The following is a 20,332-nucleotide window of genomic DNA, read 5'->3' as shown; positions in this document are numbered from 1 at the left end:
CACTGACTACACATTGCTTCTCTCCACAAATGTCACAAACAGAAATTGATCTTTGTCAGCCATCTGTCTTTAACATCTGCGGGCTGTCTATTTTGGTTTGGGGAAGAGTTCCAAATTGGTGGAAAAGTAATCCTCAATTTCTCATTGAGCTTCTTTGCTATAGACGTCGCATGGTCATTTTGATAGTGTCTGGCCATGGTCCTTTTCCTCACCTGAAATTAGCGTGGATTGTTGTCACCCCTTCGATGTTTGTAAAATTCCTCATCTCATTGATGTCTGCAGGTTCTAGTGTTCTTGAGCTGACTTAATCTAATGAACATTAGACATAATATTCTGTCTGTAAAGAGAACAATAGATGATGCTCAACATAGATTAGTTATACACATGAGCATTTCAGTCCATGCCGCATTTTGAGAAAGATTTGTGACAGCTCATTTTTAATTACCTCATAAATATTTTAAGATTGAAGTCAGGTTTAAGTGTTGGGTGGTTTCTTTGAGCTCTCTCTCCACTGTTTAAAAGTCAACTCCACAAATATAATCTACCTTTTCCTGAAAAGGTATAATTGAATTTTTTTCTGGAGAAATAGTAATTACTGAATAAGCTGAAAATTTCTGCAATCTAAAGCAAGCTATTCTATTTTTATACTTCAAATCTTGATTTCATGTTACTCTGTAGCTGCCACTAAGAGTTGTAGATTTTGGCTTCCTTCCCCCTTCCTCTCCAGTCCTGAGGTATCTCAGTCAGAAATGTCAACTTTTTATTCATTTTCATCGATGCTGCCTGACCCGCTGAGTTCCTCCAGCATTTTGTGTGTGTGTGTGTTGCTCAGAAATTCATGATGTGTGTTTTTGCCTGAAACAGCTCCCATGCAGCCAAATTCACAGCTTTATGTTAGCTTTCATTCAAGCTGTTTTTCCCTTAATTTTCACACTGGAAGGTACCTGTACATGCTGCAAGCTGTCACTGCACTTTTGCAGCACTGATATTATTTCTGACTTGCATTATTTCATTTCAACTAAAGAATTTGCAAGATTGTTTTAAACAACATTGCAACTTGTGTTCTTCAACTGTGGCTTTATTTTTTCATGGGATCTGGTTTTTTGAAGGTCCAAGATGTCCATACAAATTTGAAAATCTTTGACAACCAGTGCTAAAATAAATTATTTCAGAAAAACTGTCCATCATAAAATTATTTATTTAAGAGGTATGCTTGAATTAAATTGAATTGCTTGGTTTCTTCTTTGGTACGTGTTCAGCGACCACCGTGGATCAAGGAGTGATTGTATTAAAATGATCTGGCATATCTTTGTGTGTACAAAGCTCATTTTTAACTCCCTTTGACTGTGGAATTTAAGTGACCACTCTTTGTTAAAAGCTCTGTTTAAAATATTTCACTTTACTATTCTGGTTTATTAATTCAGATTACATGGACAGGTTTTCCTCATTCATTTGTAGATATCGTACACTTGCAGCTATTTATCCTTCTACAGCTATTTCTCTCTCTACATCAGCTGCCTGACCTGTCGAATGTTTCCAACAATATTTTTGGTCATATTTGAGTATGTAGCTTGTTATCTGGAGGATAGTCATACCAGTTGTTTAACCCCCTTTTTTGTCAGCTGTGTTGAAATTGTACATTTTAATAGTGGTGATTGTCAACATAATAAGCAGTAAGAAAATTACATGTGCAGCATTTAACTAACATTGCAATCTGTCAGAGCTTTTCAAGGAAAACAAATATGTTGAATATGTAATTTACTTGTACGATATTGCATCTTCTACACTTGAATGTTTGCATAAATACCAAAACAGAGTATTTCCATTTTCCACAACCTGAATTGTTGGTTTGCATTGTTAATTAGTAGGTGTTGTATCATCTGTACTAAATCAGTATTTAAGTTGTTTGAAAGGGGTATCTCCTTTATTTACATTTACATTCTGTGGGCTTTCAATCTTTCCTGTCCATTTCAAGTGACATGATTGGGAGACGAAGGTGCCATGTGAACAAGGTTTAACAGATCCAGCTTTGCATGTTATTTACTCTCTCTCAAGCTCGCCAGCTGATAGCAGTTCGCCAGAGTCCTCTGTCTGCCAGGTGAAGATCCTTCCTCTCCCAGGGGCTTCTGTCGACGTTTCAGTAGCTCAGGGTTTTTACAGGTTGCAGTTGCTAGCTCCATGCCAACCCTCTTTCACAGTCTGTTTGGACTGTCCATGGAAGAGTTAAGTTATTTCCTCACGTGGGGATATGTATAGTTTATGGTCACTGTTATGTTGGACAGCATGGTAGTGTAGTGGTTTGTGTAATCTATTACAGTGCCTGTGATGCAGGTTCAGTTTCTGCCACTGTTTGTAAGGAGTTTCTACCTTCTTCCCTTGACCCCGTGGGTTTTCTCTTGGTGCACGGTTTTCCAACCTCATCCCAAGACGTATTGGTCAGTAGGTTAATGGTTACATGGGTGTCATTGGGCAGTGCAGCCTTGATGGGCCGTGAGGCCTGTTACCAAAACTAGCTGTGATTTGTGGAGAGCTATATCAAGGGTGAAGAGACAATTTTGAGCAAGGTTGGAGGCGACATCAGATGCATGGCAACTTTGGCAGGGTCTGCAAGATATTACTTCTTACAAAGCAAAACCCAGTAGCATGAGTGGCAGCGATGCTTCACTACCAGATGATCTCAATGCCTTCTATGCAGACTTTGAAAGGGAGAAGACAACTATAGATGTGAAGATCCCTGCTGCACTTGATGACCTTTGATCTCTGTCTCAGAGGCCAATGTTAGGCTGTCTTTAAAGATAGTGAACTCTCACAAGGCGGAAGGACCTGATGGAGTACCTGGCAAGGCTCTGAAAATTTGTGCCAACCAACTAGTACGAGTACTCAAGGACATTTTCAACCTCTCACTGCTACTGACGGAAGTTCCCACTTGCTTCAAAAAGGCAACAATTATACCAGTGCCGAAGAAGAATAATGTGGTCTGCCTTAATGACTATCACCCGGGAGCACTCACATTGACAGTGAGGAAATGCCTTGAGAGGTTGGTTATGTCTAGACTGATCTCCTGCCTCAGACCTGGACCCATTGCAATTTGCCTATCTCCACAATAGGTCAACGGCAGGCGCATTCTCAATGGCTCTCCACACGACAACACAAACACCTATGTCAGGATGCTTTTCATTAACTATAGCTGAGCACTTAATACCATTGTTCCCACAATTCTGATTAAGAAGTTGCAGACCTGGGCCTCTGTACCTCCCTCTGCAATTGGATCCTCGACTTCCTAACCGGAAGATCATATTCTGTGCGGATCGGTGATAACATGTTCTCCTCGCTGACAATCCAACACTGGTGCACCTCGGGTGTGTGCTTAGCCCACTGCGCTACTTTCTGTATACACATGACTGCGTAGCTAGGCATAGCTCAAATACCATCTGTAAATTTTCTGACAATACAACCATTGTTGGTAGAATCTCAGGTGGTGACGAGAGGGCGTACAGGAGTGAGATATGCCAACTAGTGGAGTGGTGCCGCAGCAACAACCTGGCACTCATTGTCAGTAAGACGAAAGAGCTAATTGTGGACTTCAGGAAAGGTAAGATGAAGGAACACACACCAATCCTCATAGAGGAATCAGAAGTGGAGAGAGTGAGCAGCTTCAAGTTCCTGGGTGTCAAGATCTCTGACCTAACCTGATCCCAACATATTGATGTCATAAAGAAGGCAAGACAGCGGCTATACTTTATTAGGAGTTTGAAGAGGAATGACATGTCAACAGATACACTCAAAAACTTCTATAGTTGTACCGTGGAGAGTATTCTGACAGGCTGCATCACTGTCTGGTATGGAGGGGCCACTGCACAGCACTGAAAGAAGCTGCAGGGGGTCGTAAATTTAGTCAGCTCCATTTGGGCACTAGCCTACAAAGTACCCAGGACATCTTCAGGGAGCAGTGTCTCAGAAAGGCAGCGTCCATTATTAAGGACCCACAGCACCCTTTTCTTACTGTTACCATCAGGTAGGAGGTACAGAAGCCTGAAGGCACATACTCAGCAATTCAGGAACAGCTTCTTCCCCTCTGCCATCCGATTCCTAAATGGAGATTGAATCTTTGGACACTACCTCACTTGTTTTTAATATACAGTATTTGTTTTTGCATGTTTTAAATCTATTCAATATACATAATTGATTTACTTCATTTTTTTCCTCTGCTAGATTATGTATTGCATTGAACTGCTGCTGCTAAGTTAACAAATTTCATGTCACATGCCGCTGATAATAAACCCGATTCTGATTCTGACACTATTTATAACATAGAACATAGAATAGTACAGCGCAGTACAGGCCCTTCGGCACATAATGTTGTGCCGACCCTTAAACCCTGCCTCCCATATAACCCCCAACCTTAAGTTCCTCCATATACCTGTCTAGTAGTCTCTTAAATTTCACTAGTTTATCTGCCTCCACCACTGACTCAGGCAGTGCATTCCACGCACCAACCACTCTCTGAGTAAAAAACGTTCCTCTAATATCCCCCTTGAACTTCCCACCCCTTAGCTTAAAGCCATGTCCTCTTGTATTGAGCAGTGGTGCCCTGGGAAAGAGGCGCTGGCTATCCACTCTATCTATTCCTCTTATTATCTTGTACACCTCTATCATGTCTCCTCTCATCCTCCTTCTCTCCAGAGAGTAAAACCCTAGCTCCCTTAATCTCTGATCATAATGCATACTCTCTAAACCAGGCAGCATCCTCGTAAATCTCCTCTGTACCCTTTCTAATGCTTTCTCATCCTTCCTATAGTGAGGCGACCAGAACTGGACACAGTACTCCAAATGTGGCCTAACCAGAGTTTTATAGAGCTGCATCATTACCCCACGACTCTTAAACTCTATCCCTCGACTGATGAATGCTAACACTCCATAAGCTTTCTTAACTACCCTATCTACCTGTGAGACAACTTTCAGGGATCTGTGGACATATACCCCCAGATCCCTCTGCTCCTCCACACTACCAAGTGTCCTGCCATTTACTTTGTACTCTGCCTTGGAGTTTGTCCTTCCAAAGTGTACCACCTCACACTTCTCCAGGTTGAACTCCATCTGCCACTTCTCAGCCCACTTCTGCATCCTACCAATGTCCCTCTGCAATCTTTGACAATCCTCTACACTATCCACAACACCACCAACCCTTGTGTCATCTGCAAACTTGCCAACCCAACCTTTCGACCCCCACATCCAGGTTGTTAATAAAAATCATGAAAAGTAGAGGTCCCAGAACTGATCCTTGTGGGACATCACTTGTCACAACCCTCCAATCTGAATGTACTCCCTCCACCACCACCCTCTGCTTTCTGCAGGCAAGCCAATTCTGAATTCACCTGGCCAAACTTCCCTGGATCCCATGCTTTCTGACTTTCTAAATAAGCCAACCATGTGGAACCTTGTCAAATGCCTTACTAAGATCCATGTAGATCACAACCACTGCACTACCCTCGTCTACATGCCTGGTCACCTCCTCAAAGAACTCTATCAGGCTTGTTAGACACGATCTGCCCTTCACAAAGCCTCGCTGACTGTCCCTGATCAGACCATGATTCTCTAAATGTCCAAAGATCCTATCTCTAAGAATCTTTTCCATCAGCTTTCCCACCACAGACGTAAGGCTCACTGGTCTATAATTACCTGGACTATCCCTACTACCTTTTTTGAACGAGGGGACAACATTCGCCTCCCTCCAATCCTCCGATACCATTCCCGTGGACAACGAGGACATAAAGATCCTAGCCAGAGGCTCAGCAATCTCTTCTCTCGCCTTGTGGAGCAGCCTGGGGAATATTCTGTCAGGCCCCAGGGAGTTATCCGTCCTAATGTATTTTAACAACTCCAACAGCTCCTCTCCCTTAATATCAACATGCTCCAGAACATCAACCTCACTCATATTGTCCTCACTGTCATCAGGTTCCCTCTCATTGGTGAATACTAAAGAGAAGTATTCATTGAGGACCTCGCTCACTTCCATATCCTCCAGGCACATCTTCCCATCTTTATCTCTAATTGGTCCTGTCTTCACTCCTGTCATCCTTTTGTTCTTCACATAACTGAAAAATGCCTTGGGGTTTTCCTTTACCCTACTTGCCAAGGCCTTCTCATGCCCCCTTCTTGCTCTCCTCTGCCCCTTCTTAAGCTCCTTGCTACCCTATATTCCTCAATAGACCCATCTGATCCTTGCTTCCTAAACCTCATGTATACTGCCTTCTTCCACCTGTCTTAGATTCTTCACCTCACTTGTCACCCATGGTTCCTTCACCGTACCACTCTTTATCTTCCTCACTGGGACAAATTTATCCCTAACATCCTGCAAGAGATCCCTAAACATCGACCACATGTCCATAGTACATTTCCTTGCAAAAACATCATCCCAATTCACACCTGCAAATTCTAGCCTTATAGCCTCATAATTTGCCCTTCCTCAATTAAAAATGTTCCTGCCCCCTCTGATTCTGTCCTTTTCCATGATAATGTTAAAGGCCAGGGAGCGGTGGTCATTGTCCCCCAGATGCTCACCCACTGAGAGATCTATGACCTGATCCGGTTTGTTACCTAATACTAGATCTAGTGTGGCATTCCCCATAGTCGGCCTGTCCACATACTGTGACAGGAATCCGTCCTGGACACACTTAACAAACTCCGCCCTGTCTAAACCATTGGAACTAATCAGATGCCAATCAATATTAGGGAAATTAAAGTCACCCATGATAACAACCCTGTTATATTTGCACCTTTCTAAAATCTGCCTCCCAATCTGCTCCTCAGTATCTCCGCTGCTACCAGGGGACCTATAGAATACTCCCAATAGAGTAACTGCTCCCTTCCTGTTCCTGACTTCTACCCATACTGACTCAAAAGAGGATCCAGCTACATTACTCACCCTTTCTGTAGCTGTAATAGTATCGCTGACTAGTAATGCCACCCCTCCTCCCCTTCCCCCACCATCCCTTTTAAAGCATTGAAATCCAGGAATATTGAGAATCCATTCCTGCCCTGGTGCCAGCCAAGTCACTGTAATGGCCACTACGTCATAATTCGATGTATGTATCCAAGCTCTCAGTTCATCACCTTTGTTCCTGATGCTTCTTGCATTGAAGTACACGCACTTTAGCCCTTCTACCTTACTTTATTCTGTTTCTCTTTCCTCAAAGCCTCTTTAAATGTTAGATCTGGCTTTACTCCATGCACTATACTTGTAGTTCTTGCATGACCTTTATCCTCCTCCACCTCACTATCTGTTCTAACATTCTGGTTCCCCTCCTCCTGCAAATCTAGTTTAAACTCCCCGGAGCAGCACTAGCAAACCTTCCCGCAAGGATGTTAGTCCCCGCCCCGTCGGAACAGGTCCAATCTTCCCTGGAAGATGGTAAATAAGAGATAAATAAGTAAATGTTTCAGTTTTGGTGTATTAAACTTAACTGACTTGTGTTGGTGCCCCTTTTTTCATACAAGCACTGCTTGTTTGCAATCTATTGTTCCAAGCACTTGAGATTTTCCTTTTGCATCCCAGAATTGTGATCAACCCATTCTTCTGCCTGTTTGTCTTTCAGTTAAAATATGTTCATAGTATCACTGTTGATATCAGTGCTGAAAATGGGAAAAAGTGTTAAAATATATCTTGGTAAGCAATGTTTGGATTATGAACATGTGTTTTGTTAAATTTAGCCGGCCTTTTGAAGAATGAAATTTCTGGTAATAAATTCATGTCCTGGAATTTGGTTTGATTAACTCCAGATGCCAGAGAAACATTTCAAAGGTGTAGTTTCCTTCTTGGATCTTTTACCTGTGGTTCATCTATACTTCAGCTATTGTCAATAGAGTTAAAAGCATATGATGGTTATTTTCTGCTGGCCTGTAAATGGAATTAGTTTCATTTCTTGTTGTGACAATTCACATACTTGTATGCATTTTTGTTCTAGAATCTTTTATCGTAGTTCTTTTTTTCTAGAAGTTGTGTTTGTAATCACATAGAGGCTTTGATACCAACCTGCGAAGTTCCAAATTGAATTCCTTCATGTAAAACAAAAGGTTTCAACTAATTTTGAAGTTCACAGTAAATTGATTATCAAAGTACCTATGGCATCATATACAACCTGAAGTTTATTTTTTATGGGCATACTCAAAATCCTTTAATCATAAAAGGCTGCACCAACAGGGCGGACAGTCAGCGTACAAAAGACAACAAACTGTGCTAATATAAAAATAAAGGAAAAAACTAAAATAAATAGATGAGCAATAAATATCGAGAACATGAGAAGCATGGGCTCACCCTCTTGAAGGCCTCAGTGATTAGAATTACAGGATCATTCGGTGCTGTGGGAGTTCGTGATGGCTCCTCTGTATTTTGATGGTCAAAGCAAGCCGAGAAGGTATTGAGCTTATCTGGAAGCAGAGCTCTGTTGTCACCAATGTCACTTTATTTTGGTTTATCAGACCCATTCAGACCCAGCCACAGTTGTCGAGCATCCTTCATTGATTCAAGTTTAGTTCGGAATTTTCACTTTGCCCATGAGAACTACTTCTAGTATCAGTACTATGGTGAATCTAAAATAAAAATTTATGGTTTATCTCTTAACTTTATATACATAGCGAGCTGAGAGTCCCAGGCATAATAGATTCAGGGCAGTGAACTGAATTGGAATAATTTTGAAGTTGTTATAATTTTTTTCAGTAATTATGGCATAAATAGCAAAACCATCATCTGTTGCCCTTTTGCAGTTGTCTCTGTGAAGTGCTGGTGAGCTGCTGCACTTCCAGTGAAGGTACTCCTGCAGTGTTGACATTTGGGATTTGCAGTAATTAGACCCAGAAGCAATGAAGGAATGATGATATTGCCAAATTGCAATACATACCATTCAAGGAATTTGTATCTTCTCTCAGTGACCATGTGGGTTTCCACCAGGTGCTGCGGTTTCCTCCAATGTTCGAAAGACATGCGGTTAGGGTTGGTAAGTAGTGGGCATGCTTTGCTGGTGTCGGATGCATAGTGTCTCTTAAGGGCTGCCCCCAGCACAGTCCTCGCTGATTTGCTTGCGACAAAGGTACATTTCACTGTGTTTCAATGCTATGTGGCAAATAAAGCTAATCTTTCTCATAACTTTCTTTTTAAATTGGGATATTCAGCCTGTGATCTGCTTTGGTTGCAACAATATTTATGCGACCGATCCAGTTGAGTTTCCACTCAGTAATGACACCCAAAATACAGGGGGCTTGAAGAGGCTATGGAATGGGTGGGTGGGTAAATTCCTCTTTGTTGGAGGCAGCTCTGCCTGGTCCCATTCATGTTATTTCTTACTTAGCAGCCCCTGAATGAATGCTGCAAACTTGCAACACACATTTTCAAGTGTTCAGGAGTTGTAACTGGAATTGAGCACTGTGCAAACATCGCTAAAAGTACAATTCTGATCTTGTGAAGGAAGTTCATTGGAGCTGGGCTGCTGACACAAGAACTCCTGCGGTGATGTCCAGGGTCTGAGGTGATTGACCTCCACCCACTGCTCGAATCTTGCTGTGTGTGAGTGATGACTTCAGCCATTTGGTCTTTTTCTACTTGATACCCATTGACTTCTGTCTTACCAGGGTTTCTTGATCTCACATTGAGAGAAGTGCTGCTTCACAGTGTTGAAATTGAAGTGAAGCTCACTGTGCTTCAGAAATGTCATTCTCTGGTCCATGTTTGCACTTGGGCTGCATTTCGGTCTGTGGGCAGTCAGCCTGGCAAACTGCAAGCTGGGCAGTTGTGCATAAATGTCACTTGATAGCACAGCTGACGATGCCTTTCGTCACGTTGCTACTGATTGAGAACAGATGAGGTGGCCATTAGCCAGGTTGGATTTGCCCTGCATTTTCTGTAAAGGACACGTGACAATTTCCACACACTGAATGCCAATGTTGTAACAGTAGTGAACAGTTTAATTGGAGGTGGTGACAGTTCAAGAGTGCATGATTCCAGTTCTGCAGCTGATATCCCCATTCTTGATATCACATGAAATAAATCAAATTGGCTGGAGCTGAGGTTCTGTGATGGGTGTCTCCAGATCAAGCCAAAATGCATCAATATTTTGGCACCTCTGGTCGAACATATTGCGAGTGCTTCGACCTTTAGTTCTCATAAGTTGCATCTTGCCAGAGTTGAGTGTAGGGATGTTTTTGGTGATATCATATTCAGTTAACTGTTGAATTGTCCACTGTGCATGGTAGGGCAACAGTGTTTCATTCTAAACCATTGGTTGCAAGATTAATTGGCATGTCTCTTGCATGCTCTTTGTGCTACTTGGCTTATACAGTATTGCAGGCAACAGATCCCCTTAAGTATGCAGGATGTTACCCTGTCATGTTCTTCTGCAATCCTTATTAAATTTTGGTAAAATAGGTTTATCGTTCATGGTTTACTTGTTTCCTGTGTCAGACTCAGCTTGGCAGTTGTGTCCTTCATTTGATGTTTTTTGAGATAAACCACAGAACAGGCATTTCTGGCCCAACAAATGGTACTGCATAGCACTCTACCGATTTAATCCTAACCTAATCACTGGACAATTTACAATGACCAATTAACCTACCAACTGGTACGTCTTTGGAATGTGAGCTCACACACTCACGGGAAGGACGTCCAAATGTCTTACAAACAGTGTTGGAATTGAGCTCCAAACTCTGACGCCCTGACCTGTAATAGCATAGTTCTTACCACCACCCTGTGGTGCCCCCACATCTTGGCAAGCTTGGTGAATGGCAGTACCAGCAAATAATTGTTTGTATTGAAGCCTCCCATCCAATGTCCTTGCTGCTGCTTTGTTTCTTCCAAGTGTTGCTCTTTATGCAACGATGTCATCAATTTGCTGGGGAGCCAGGTGAGTTTAAAAGCAGTGCAGGTGAAGTTGGTCAATGCAGAAGTAAATGGTGAATTCTGATTTCTGAGCAATGGTAATACTGGAATATTGAAATTTTATTGCACTGTATGGAGATCTCCAGCCAAAATGGCCATTGTGTCGTATGACATGGGCAATCATGGTCTTTCCGTGACCAGGATTGCTCTTGGCAATTTTTTCTTCAGAAGTGATTTGCTATTGCCTTTTCCTGGGCAGTGTCTTTACAATAAGGGTGACCCCAGCCATTATCAATACTTGGCAAAAATTGTCTGCTTGGCATCAGTGGTTGCATAACTAGGACTTAGGATGTGCATCAGCTACTCATATGTCCATCCACCACCTGCTCCCATGGCTTCAAGTGACCCTGATGGGGATGGGGGGGTGCGGTGGGCAGGTAAGCAGGTGCTACACCTTGCCCAAGGGTGATCTGCTGGCCAGTGGAGGGAAGGAGCACTTTACACCTCCTTTGGTAGAGATTTATCTCCATGTTATCACCCATGTTGTGTTGTATCCTTGCATATTGAATATTGTAAGTGGTTTGAATCACTTTGTTTGTCTAGATTTTATTGCTATCAATCCCTGTGAGGACCAAATTACTACATTACCAGAAAGTAAAATCAATTAATGTAACAGAATTTCCCCCAGGCTTGTGTTTTATCCTCAATTTCCCCTTCCTCTTGCTCGTCCTCTCAAGATGTTTCTTAAAGCAACTGCTTTAGCCACAACCTAAATAAATTTATTATTTTTTTTTACTCGTTTCAAATTTTCTTTCAAATGTACTAAATTGGAAACTTTCTCTACATATAACATTCTGAACTCTCGTGGTGACAGAGGAGTTTTTTTTTTAGCCCATAGCTTGTCAAGTGGGGGAAAATGGTTAATTGTTCCCATCATCCAGCACACGATCTTGCAGTTTGTAGTTCCTCAAGGTATATTCGCAAGTGCTATTTAAATGAGTTTTTTATTTTTGCCACACTTAGAGCCAGTGATTTCTAAATGCTTGTCCAGCTTCTGGTAAAAGTTCCCCTAATTCTTAGATCAGTTAGTCACAATCTCAAGTCCCTCAGCCCCCGTTCCAAAGAAAACAGTTCACAGGTTATCCTATATTCGCTCAAAGAATTAAAATTTTCCAGTCATGATTATATTTTTATCTCTGTACACTCCTAAACTATGTAGTTCTCAATCTTTGGCCTAGAGTTGTGTGCAGTTCTTTTCTAAACTCTCCACTGAAGTTAACAATTCTCCCAAGCTCTACAACCACTTCTGCAGATAAGGTTGAGCATTATGCCTGCTGTCATGCTTGAACTTTCTTGAATGGACAATAATTGCCTGAGGATGCATGCATCCACCTGCCAGCAGTCTGACCTCATTTAATAAGCACTTCACGTTAGTCTGGTAGATTGGATGTATTGTGCTTTCTTTTTGCCCTTTTCTTTCCTCTGATCCCCAATGAGAGATCAGTGGCTTGATCTCAGCTGTCAGGGCTTCGTGCTCTGGGGTGCCCGACACATTCTTGCAATACCCTTATTTTCTCTTCCTTTGTGAACCCACCACTTGGATCAATCTTTTCATATTTATGTTTTATAATGTGGTTGGAATTTACTTTTACCTGCATGCATCTTTCTACAGTGCCTTGAATTGAACTGTGCAGATGTGGTTTGTTCCAACTATGTATAAGGGAAAGGGCCTATTTGGGTTAATGATTGTTCCAATATATTTTGTGTAACACTTGTCTTAAATTTGGTCAAGATGCAGTATAACAATTTTGTATACATACATTATTTTTAAGGTTCACAAAATATAAAAAAAATACAGATTTTTTCCTGATAGCTTGTTCTGAGAGTGCTAAGTTTGCAGCAAGAAAGCAAAGTAAAAACTGAATTATTTGAGTTAACGGACAGTTGAATTCCAGTTGAATTTGGTGGATACACTGGTCACATATATCCTGATGTTACCTAGTGGTACCTGCTTGATATTTTGTGGAGTTTTGGTGAGAGTAAGGTTATTTTGGCTACAGAAGTTGATATGTAGTGATGGGCTACACGAGCAAAATAAACTAAGGCATTGCAAGTAATTGGTCAGAACCAGAAATTGCACTTGACTCTAAATTTTAAGTTCCAACTATTGAAAACATTTGGAATTCTCATTGAAAAATTTATTGAGCACGAATGAAATCTAAAATTTAGTGAAATTGTGCTTTCCATGTGGTGCATTTGGATAATGTTTTCTGTGCAGTGTGACAATAGAAACATAGAAAACCTACAGCACAATACAGGCCCTTTGGCCCACAAAGCTGCGCCGAACATGCCCTTACCTGAGAAATTACCTAGGGTTACCCATAGCCCTCTATTTTTCTGAGCTCCGTATACCTGTCCAGGAGTCTCTGAAAAAACCCTATTATATCCGCCTCCACCACCGTCGCCGGTAGCCCACTCCATGCACTCACTACTCTCTGTGTAAAAAGCTTACCCCTGACATCTGCCCTGTTCCTACTTCTAAGCACCTTAAAACTGTGCCCCTCGTGCTAGCCATTTCAGCCCTGGGAAAAAGCCTCTGACTATCCACACGATCAATGCCTCTCATCATCTTATACACCTCTATCAGGTCACCTCTCATCCTCTGTCATTCCAAGGAAAAAAGGCAAAAAGGCTGAGTTCACTCAACCTTTTCTCAAAAGGCATGCTCCCCAATCCAGGCAACATCCTTGTAAATCTCCTCTGCACCCTTTCTATGGTTTGCACATCCTTCCTATAGTGAGGCGACCAGAACTGACAAAAGGAAAAAGTTGTCTTTGTAACACACACAAAAAATGCTGGTGAACGCATCAGGCCAGACAGCATCTGTAGGAAGAAGTACAGTGTATGTTTCGGGCAGAGACCCTTCGTCAGGACTAACTGAAAGAAGTTGTCTTTGTGTTTTTTTTAAAAGAAGCATCTGTTCACTAGCTCACTGAAGACTTGTGTGAGGTTGAGTTTACATGAATTCAGGTGGTTTCATGCAGGACTGCCATGTCACTGAGTTTAAACTGTTGAGCTGGAATTGGTGTTTTACCGTTCATGAACTGAGTGTATTTTACCAGATGCATTACTGGGTATTTTTAAACTGGGGCAGAATTCAGTGTGAACTAAATTGTGTTGCAAACAATAATTTTTGCTTTCTGGAAACTGAAGTGGAGACAGTAAAGAGTGTTTTAAATGTGTATTACTGTAACTGGTCACCCTCCCCCACCGTCTCACTGTTTTTACATTGATTTTCATTTTAAAACCTCTGACTTCCTGCCGGGATGTCCAGCAGAGGAAATGAATGAATGAGAATGAGAATTAAAAATACATTTGGAGCTGGTGCACAGGCGAGATGTAAGGTTCCAGCGGTCTGCAGAACCACTTCGATATGTTCATTATTCTCAGCTTGCTTTTTGTCAAAAATAAAACACTTAATTGAAAAGGACATAAAATGCAAATCATAGTGTCGGAGGAATTGCAGTATCCTGCCACGGTGAGCTTGGGTCATCTTGGATTGATTTGTGAAGGTAATTCTGCGAATACAGTTTTGCTTTCGCCACGCCAAAGCAAGATCTTACCTTTCTGTTGTGTTTCTCATAGCATTAGTACTGTTCCAAAGTGCTTCATAGTTAATTAAAATGTTTGGAATTGTATTCACGGTTGTCCACTAGGAATATAAGTAACCATTTTGTGGATAACAACTTGCCATCATGTCAGTTTTATACTTGAATTATATTGGAAAAAGTCATTATTTCATGTTGATTTGATGTGGTAGTTCTTCACCGGTTTTTCCTGTTGAATTGATTTCTTGTGAACAATCAGTCAGTTTTTTTTTCTGCTTTATGAGTTTTAAGAGTTTAGGACCCCTTAGTTCCTTTAGTTTGTTATAGCCCGGGGGGGGGGGGGGAGTGCAAGGTGGGGTGGGAAGGTAATGGGAATAAGTTCCCACTTTCTACAAGATGCTCCCAATGGTGTTCCTCTCGAATAGCCTGATACAACCAAGTCCAGCTCCTGACCTTCACGTGTGGCTAAGCTACTAAGGCTGGCAGAACCGTTTCTACTCAAACAAGACAAAGGTGGGTTATTGGAGCCTTCAAACTAGTGGCTTTGGCAGGTGGGGCTCATTAGCTATGGTTGGCAGCTCATCTGGGAGAAGGAAAACTGATCTCAAATTTCTGCTGCCTTACAGCTATATTCACTCGTAGACAATAGGTTCAGGAGTAGGCCATTTGATCCTTCGAGCCAGCACCGCCATTCACTGTGATCATGGCTGATCATCCACTGTTAGTGTCCAGTTCCTGCCTTATCCCCATAACCTTTGATTCCGCTATCTTTAAGAGCTCTATCCATCTCTTTTTAGAGACTTGGCCTCCACAGCCTTCTGGGGCAGAGCATTCCATATATCCACCACTCTCTGGGTGAAAAAGTTTTTTCTCAACTCTGTTCTAAATGGCCTACCCCTAATTCTTAAACTGTGGCCTCTGGTTCTGGGCTCACCCATCAGTGGGAACATGCTTCCTGCCTGCAGCGTGTCTAATCCCTTAATAATCTTATATGTTTTAATAAGATCCCCTCTCAGCCTTCTAAATTCCAGACCATACAAGCCCAGTCGCTCCAATCTTTCGGCATATGACAGTCCCGCCATCCTGGGAACTAACCTTGTGAACCTACGCTGCACTCCCTCAATAGCAAGAATGTCCTTCCTCAAATTTGGAGACCAAAACTGCACACAGTACTCCAGGTGTGGTCTGTACAGCTGGTCAGGGCCCTGTACAGCTGCAGAAGGACTTCTTTGCTCTTATACTCAATTCCCCTTGTTATGAAGGCCAGCATGCCATTAGCTTTCTTCACTGCCTGCTGTACTTGCATGCTTGCTTTCAGTGACTGATGTACAAGAACACCTAGATCTCGTTGTACTTCCCCTTTTCCTAACTTGACTCCATTTAGATAATAATCTGCCTTCCCGTTCTTACCACCAAAGTGGATAATCTCACATTTATCCACATTAAACTGCATTTGCCATGCATCTGCCCACTCACCCAGCCTGTCCAAGTCACCCTGCATCCTCATAACATCCTCCTCACATTTCACACTGCCACCCAGCTTTGTGTCATTGGCAAATTTGCTAATGTTACTTTTAATTCCCTCATCTAAATCATTAATATATATTGTAAACAGCTGCGGTCCCAGCACTGAACCCTGCGGTACCCCACTGGTCACTGCCTGCCATTCCGAAAGGGACCTATGAATTGCTACTTTGTTTTCTGTCAGCCAGCCAATTTTCAATCCATGTCAGTACTCTGCCCCCAATACCATGTGCCCTAATTTTGCCCACTAATCTCCTATGTGGGACTTTATCAAAGGCTTTCTGAAAGTCCAGGTACACTACATCCACTGGCTCTCCCTTGTCCATTTTCATAGTTACATACTCAAAAAACTCCAAAAGATTAGTCAAGCATGATTTCCCCTTTGTAAATCCATGCTGACTCGGACCTATCCTGTTACTGCTATCCAAATGTGTCGTAATTTCATCTTTTATAATTGACTCCGGCAGCTTTCCCACCACCGACGTCAGGGGCTGACTAGTCTTTAATTCCCTATAATTTAGGAGCAACTTCTTCCTCTCTGCCATCAGATTTCTGAATGGACAATGAACCAATGTGCATAACCGCAAATTTTTTTGCTCTCTTTTTGCACTACCTATTCAATTAAATTTTTAAAAATATATTTCTTATTGTAATTTCATTCTTATTATATATTGCAATATCCTGGTGCTGCTAAACTTCATTCTAAATAAATTGGTGTACTGTTTTATTCTTGTCACATGTACTGGGTGGAAAACTTGCCTGCTGTTCATACAGATGAATTCATTACAGTGGTGTATTAAGGTCATACAATGTAAAACAATAATGGAGTGCAGAATGTAGTGTTAGAGTACAGAGAAAGTGTAGGTAGATAGTGAAGTGGAAGATCACAGCAAGTTAGTTAGTGAGGTCAAGAGTCCATTTTATTCTACTTAAAGTATTCAAATTTGCAGTTTGTAACTTGGTTAATGAGAATTTAAAACTCACAAACACCATGTATGGTTGAAAGAAATTGCATTGCCCGAGTTCAAGGGAGATGGGAACTGAGCAATGTGAGGTCATTATGGGAACAGAATTGCATTGGAGGGAGTCTTGTGGAATATGAAGACTATCATGGACCAGTTGAGATGAATGACCAATTTCTGTTGTTTAATGTCTACTTAAATTTATCTTTTTAATATACAATTGGTACAGTTGCTCTCATGGCCATTGCCTTCTCTGACTTAATGTGATGAAAGCAGAGCCACTGACGGATTCAATTGTGTTGATAGATAGAAAACCTGGAAAGGATCAGCAAGTCTTGCAGAGTCTTTGATTTGCAGTCATTTCCACCCACACTGATCTTCAATTATGGTTCTGATGCTCAACACTGCAGAGTTGGAAAATCAACTCCAAGCAGGAGCTTGGGATCCAGTATTTATAATTGGTTCAATTGCAGCCAATCTGAGAACATTAGCCAAGCAGAACAATAGGTAAGATGATGCACAATGACATCTTTCCCCATTCTCAAGGGTTATTTGCCTGGAGGGCCATTTTACCTTGACTTTGGGGTCATACATCATTGAAACAGGCCCTTTCTCCCCTACTCTTCTCCTTGTACATGTTCCCCTTAGGAGACATCATTAGGGAGCATAAACTTGATTTCCATAGTTCTGCAGATGACACACAATTATATACCTCTGTCGAGCCTGACGATGATAAAAGCTTATCTTCTCTGACTTCTGGTATAGTACAATAAACAGATGGATGAGCAATAATTTTCTAAAACTAAATGAAGATAAAACTGAAATATTTCTAGTTGGTCCCAAAGCCAAAAGAGAGAACCTTTTTGGTAAACGAGAGCTTGGCTCCTCATGTAAAAACAAAATAATTATCCTGGGTGTTACCCTTCATTGAGATATTAAATTTTAATCCCACAAAAATAAAGTGACCGGATTGGTATTTCGACACTTAAATATTGCAAATATATATCTGTTTCTGTAACGTAATGATGCTGGAAAACTAATTCACACCTTTACATGGAATAATCTAGATTACTGCAAAGCGCTTTTTATTGGCCATCCAAAACAATCTATTGACAAACTTCAACTTGTTCAGAACATCGTTGTTAGATTCCTGTATCTTTTAGAATTGATTTTGAAGTTCTCTTTTTGTTTTGCTTTAAAGCTTTCAGTGGTCTGGAGCTGTATTGCTTTTGTTTTATAATCCTGCTCAAGCTCTCAAGTCTGCTTCCATTGTTGGTCTCTTAAATTTAAACAGTCTCCCACCGAAGAAAATTTGCAGATCAACTTTTTTTTTAAACTGTGCTCCAAAACTGTGGAACTCAATACCTAAAACTATAAGGGATGCAGACTCAGTTGACACTTTAAAATGCCAGCTCAAAACCTGTTCAACATGAGAAAGTCTGCTGATGCAAGAAAGCCAAAGCAACGCACAGATGCTGAAGGAGCTCAGCAGGTTAGGCAGCACCTATGGAGGGGAATAAACAGACAATGTGTGAGCCAAGTCCCATTTTCAGGACTGAAGATTTATTTATTTAATCTTTGAACAAACATTACTTGGTGCTTTATTTTTTATATTTGCAATTTATCCCATTGTAAAGCACTTTGAACTGTATAATTCGTATGGAAAGTGCTCTACAAATAAGTTATTTTTGTATTTTTAATTTGTCTCAACTCAAGCTGGTAAATCCTGAGGTACGGGCACAGCCAAGCACACTTATTTCTCAATCTAGGAAATCTCGGACGATTCTGGTGGTGTTTCGTGTTTTAGCTCTCTAGAGATGTACATAAGTATTGCTGTTTAGGTCTTAGTGCTTAATGCTATTGTGTAGTGACTTCGGGATGATACCAGTTGTAGATGTAGTGATAATTTCATTTTTCTGAGTTGTGCTTTCATATAAAATCAGTGGTTTGTACTTAGCAGAATTGCATATGCTCATGTGGAGTATTGAATCTTTTTTGTTGAAAATATGTATTTTAAAAATTATATCTGACTGTAAATGTATTGTCTGTTATTCCTCTTCTTTGTTCTATCCTAGGTAGTGTTAATATTCGAGTGTACATAGTGTTCTCCAAAATTTGTCATTTTGCTTCTGAATTTTCATTGAAAATTTTCCAGATCAGTTTTGGACCAAGATACTGGGCAAAAAGAATACGCATAGTGAAGTATTTATTGTTATTATTATTGGTTCAAAAAATGCCATAGAATCATCTATCCTCATTCTGTTGACCGTGCTATGGCGCCCAGTTGCTTGTGTCTTGCGATTAGATGACATGGGATTCTGTACCTCCACTTGACCTACAGTTCAAACAGCTTTTTTAAAGTGTGACCTTCTAGTGAGAATGGTACAAGGAGTGAGATTGTTCAGTGTTTGGGGAACATTCATGGTGAAGTGATATGTGTGGTTGGCAAGTAAATTTCATCGTACCTTGGTACGCGTTAACAATGACAAACCAATTTGCTCTAAGCAGACAGTGAGGGAAGAGTTCAAAGCAAGTAAGCAATTTGATACATATGCATGTGTAAAGTCAGGGCAGTAAAACCTAATCTGCAGTCAATGAACACCTTGCCACTGAGAAGTTAGTCTTATTGGATTGTGTTGTGCAGTGCAATGGCCACCCCATGCTGGATGATTTGATTCACATTGAATCTTTAAGCCTGTCAAGATTGAAGGACAAGTAAGACAGCTAAGTCATCTTCAATACAGAAAGGAACCGCCTTATAAAGATTGTGTTTGTGTAAAACAAGTAGACAAGCATTAAAGAATGCAATTTTCAGTTTTTTTTTCCTGTAGAGAGCATTTTCAAGTCTGACATTGTGAAATATTTTATCACAGGAATTCTATATTGTTGAAAGGTGCCAATCTGATGATGGTTGAGCAGAGAAAAAGTTTGTCAAAGTTTTGTTTTGTGATCCGTTGAAATGCTTTGCAAATCTTTTTATTTTGTCTTTCAGCTCACCTTTCAGGATGTAACATGGAAGAGAGCAAATAACTTTGAAAGAAGCTGCTTCATCAAAAGAATGGCCTTTCTGGACAACCCTGCTATTATCCTGGCTCACATCCGTCAGTCACATGTCACAAGTGATGACACAGGGATGTGTGAAATGGTTCTTATTGACCATGATGTTGATATGGAGAAAATGTACGCTCCTGTATCCAGCAATTTCAGGACAAATGTGCAGGGGGAAGGGAGTGGTGAAACTCAGGTTTATGACTACTCGCAATCAGTTGACATTACCTCAAGCTGGGATTTTGGTATTCGGAGACGATCAAACACAGGTAAAACCCTAAATGCATCTTGGGTGAGTAAGAAGAATTTAGACTGTAATGAAT

The 20,332-nt window shown here is 41.1% G+C and overlaps 1 protein-coding gene across 5 annotated transcripts in view; it reads left to right on the top strand.

Moving 5' to 3' along the window:
* Nucleotides 1-20,332, top strand: part of mapkap1 (MAPK associated protein 1) — a 294,027-nt gene that overhangs the window by 29,702 nt on the left and 243,993 nt on the right. For all 5 annotated transcript variants that reach the window (XM_072239930.1, XM_072239929.1, XM_072239932.1 and 2 more), the window contains one exon: nt 19,954-20,278. In XM_072239930.1, the coding sequence (XP_072096031.1) occupies nt 20,020-20,278 (259 nt within the window). In that variant the 5' untranslated portion in view covers nt 19,954-20,019. The remainder of the gene's footprint in view (nt 1-19,953; nt 20,279-20,332) is intronic.

This window comes from Mobula birostris, chromosome 22, assembly GCF_030028105.1.
Source record: "Mobula birostris isolate sMobBir1 chromosome 22, sMobBir1.hap1, whole genome shotgun sequence".
In the NCBI taxonomy this organism is placed as follows: Eukaryota; Metazoa; Chordata; class Chondrichthyes; order Myliobatiformes; family Myliobatidae; genus Mobula; species Mobula birostris.
The sequence above is the reverse complement of the archived record's forward strand: the minus strand, read 5'-3'. Positions and strand labels throughout refer to the sequence as shown.